The sequence below is a fragment of the Phalaenopsis equestris genome, unplaced genomic scaffold (assembly GCF_001263595.1).
Source record: "Phalaenopsis equestris unplaced genomic scaffold, ASM126359v1 Scaffold000078, whole genome shotgun sequence".
Taxonomy (NCBI): domain Eukaryota; kingdom Viridiplantae; phylum Streptophyta; class Magnoliopsida; order Asparagales; family Orchidaceae; genus Phalaenopsis; species Phalaenopsis equestris.
Genome location: NW_018164520.1, coordinates 892,598 through 896,371, shown reverse-complemented (window position 1 = coordinate 896,371; position 3,774 = coordinate 892,598). Strand labels below are relative to the sequence as shown.

The following is a 3,774-nucleotide window of genomic DNA, read 5'->3' as shown; positions in this document are numbered from 1 at the left end:
CTTTATTGATTCGGGTGTTAAAATGAGTGGATTTAATTATTTGAAAAAAGATTGGTTTTCAATGAACTGCATATGGTTTCATGGAGAGTTTGACGCCAACTTTAAATTTTTATTTTTATAAACATATTTATTTGGTATATTTGTTGTATATTTTTGTTTATAATAAAATAAAATAATTTACTTTTAAAAATACTCAAATTTTAAATAGGTATCTGATACTTCTTAAAATAAGTATCACTATCAAACATAATATATATATATCTCACAAGTGTCATAGAACTCTCATGTATTTACATATCCGATGCCCAAACTTTCATATTTATATATTTATCACTCAAATTTTTAATATCACATAAAAACTAGTATTATCTTTTATTTTTAAAAAGAAATATATATTTTATCATGCTTAAATTTATATCACCAAAGTGTTGTAAACATAGTAATGATAGTTTAGGTGTTAGATATATAAATACATATAATAAATGTTGTGTGCACGTAAATTTCTCATAATACAAGAGAGAGCTAAAACTTCAAGTGAGAATATTTCATGTCATCACAACAAAGTTTGTTCATGTCATCACAACAAAGTTTGTATGACAATTACATATTTACCACAATAAACTTGTTATTTGCAAATCAACCACCATGTTTCATTCATTTTCAAATCCTCACTCATTTCAGAATGATATTTTTATATTTTTATTATTTTCAATCGTGACACTCATAAATACATCAATTTGATAACTAAAAAATATGATGATTAATCTATAAATAACAATGTTTTGGATGGCCTGCAATGACATAAATGACCACAACAAACTTGCTAATTACAATCAATCGACTACCCTCTTTCTTTTGTTTTTGTATTTCTCAATATGATAAGTAAAAAAACCATACTTCTCACCATATATATATATATATAGAAATGAAAGGGGGAAAGAACGCCGGAGCTATCTCTCGCCGCCAAACCAAAAACTTTCCGGCGATCCTCCTCCGTCGTCGCCACCTTCCCTCCATTTTGCGTCGTTGCAGCCATTATTAAACCCTGCTTCAGTTCTTCTTCTTCCCTCTGTTCCTCCTTCCAACTCCTTTATATAGGAGGAGCGTCCCCTAATCTAACTTCCATTAATCATAAATTTCTTAATTATAAATATAGCACTCTATTTAAGTTATTTTTAAAATTATCACTGTAATGTCAACAGTCACGAACAAATTTCAAATAGAAATGTTTTCAAGAGCTACGTATCTAATTTTGGCTGACGCATGGCCTCCGGGAATAAAGGAGAAGGGAAAAAACTACTAAATACTAAATATGAGCATGATACGTCATCCCTGACGTGTGATTGCGCGCAGATGAAGTGAATTGATGGAAGTTTGCTGATATGATTTTCGGAGTTTGACTTTGATCGTGGAGAGAAAATGTTCTATTTAAGTTTCTCCACCTCTTTTTTTTTTTTTTTTTTTTTGTTTCTTTTTTTTATTACTTGTTTATTGTATAAGAATTTTAGTTATTGAATCATATAACAAAATATTGGATGAAAAAGTAATAAAAATTGATTATAGCTATAAAAATACATCGTAAATACTTGTAACACCCCTATTAAAATATAAACAAGCATGTCCTTGAGACTTGGACCATCATTCTCGTATAATTAGGGAGCTCTTCACTCTTGACTTTTCTCATATAGAAAGAGCTTGGGGATGGCCCAGTTCATTATTTATAATATATTAAATGGGTTGAGGAGCTCGGGGATGCCCCGGTTCGCCTTACAAAGCAAGTCTATGCTTGTAATTTTATTTATTTTTCTATTATCTGTCTATTTTTTTCTCACTCAATTTCTCTATCACTCAGATCCTTAAGCATGCCTCACAAAACAAATTTGAATTAAACATCCTAAAATGAACAGTGAGTGTGAAGCATGCTACCAATAATAAGGGAAGCAACATCAACGAGAAGAAATACAACTCAGAGACACAACTAGCAGGGAGCGCGTTAATGAGTTAATGCAATAACAAATCTAAAACCAGAAACACTGTTTACGTCGTCTTCTTAGAATCTTTGGCTAAGAAGCGCGTACCACAAAACGAATGACCGATTGTCTGACTCCCAATAGTTGAAACAAAACGACCGAGCATGGACCACCGACTGTGACTGCGCGTTGCTCAACCAATTCTGAGTGGCAAACACATCATCCAACAAAAAAAAATGGAGTGTTACTTCACAACTTATCTAGTGTTATGACACAAATTTCTCTAATGTTGTGTCTGGTTTAACTGACACTCAGGAAACTCGGTTCCGAGTGAGAGATCAAGAGGTTAACAAGAAAAGATTCTTCTCTAGGGCAAGCAAACAAAAATTCCCCTCCGAAGCGAGTAAAAAAAAAATTCTCTATGATACGAGCAACTAAAAGACTCCCCTCTATGACAAACAAACAAAAAACTCCCCTTTGGGTAGAGTAACAAAAAATCCCCTCCACGGCGAGCAAAAAAAAAAAAAAAAAAAAAAAAAAAAAAAAAAAAAGAACGCCCCCTTGGTGGGGCTCCTTTGTTGGATGAGCAAAAAAAAAATCTCATTCACTCTAGCAAAAAAAAAATCCCCTCCAAGGGTAACAAACAGAAAACATCCCTCCGATGCAAACAAAAAAAAAATCCACTCTATGGCGAGAAAACAAAAAATTCTTTTACGAGGGTGAGCAAACAAAAAACTTTGGGATGAGCGAGCAAACGACGGTCCAACCTAGGAAATGGGATGTAAGAAGACTAAGACTCAAGCTAGATGATATCACGACCAATGATTTTCTTAGGAGTTGGGTCTCCAATCAACACAGGAAACCAAATCAAAGCAGGTGAATACCTTAACACAACATGGACCAATGAATCAATTCGGAGAAAATTCTTCTGAGATGGCGAGATAGCTCAAAAGATGAGAGAAGGGAGCGCATTGCGCTCCGTTCCTAAATAGAGAGTATTATCAGTGATTTATGTAATCATGTTTTTTTTTTTTTCACTTCGAAAATTTTCTTGTTTTTATCACACCAACCACTATGAAGGAACAAGAAAATAGAATAATTGAATATGTACACTCAAAAACAGTCTGCACGAATATTGAGACAATCTAACCATCAAGATAAAAAAATAGAGAACAAAAAGGTGTCAAAAATTGATTATGAATATAAAACTCACATAAAGACAGGTAACTCATCTATTAAAAGTAAGGACCATAAAAAAATATTATAAAGATATGTAACTCCCATATTAAAATGAGGATCATAGAAATGCACCATAAATATCTCTAACACACCTATTAAAGTATGGACAAGTATATAATTTTAGACTTGGTCCCTCATTATTCTATAAGTAGGGAGCCCATAGCATGTAAAAAGAGGAGCTCTTCTCTCTTGACTTTTCTCATGTGTGGAGAACTCTTCCCCCTTCTCAATATAACCGTTATTTTTTATATAAAGGGTGGGTCAAAAAGCCCATGAATATCTCAGTTTGCTCCAACGAGGCAAGTCTATCAATGTTAATTTATTTCTTTTCTTTTCTTTGTCTCTTTCTTTTTCTCCATCAAGGTCCCTACCTCTTCGATGATTGGGAATATCTCATAAGACAAATTTGGGTTCAAAAATATGCGCGCGTGTGTGTGTATCTATCTCTGTGTGTAATTATAACTTTTAGTACGATCTTAAATTTTAAAATTTATAAAATTGTTAATAAGAAAATAAAATTATAACAAATGGAGAGAACTATTTCTTTTTCTACATGGATGAGATG

General features: G+C 32.7%; 1 protein-coding gene across 1 annotated transcript in view; it reads right to left on the bottom strand.

Annotated features, from left to right (window-relative positions):
- Positions 1–1,087, bottom strand: part of LOC110019806 (probable mannitol dehydrogenase) — a 3,775-nt gene extending 2,688 nt beyond the window's left edge. The window contains 1 exon segment of the mRNA XM_020717643.1: positions 919–1,087. Within this exon segment, the coding sequence (XP_020573302.1) occupies positions 919–1,036 (118 nt within the window). The 5' untranslated portion in view covers positions 1,037–1,087.
- Positions 1,088–3,774: the final 2,687 nt, after the last annotated feature.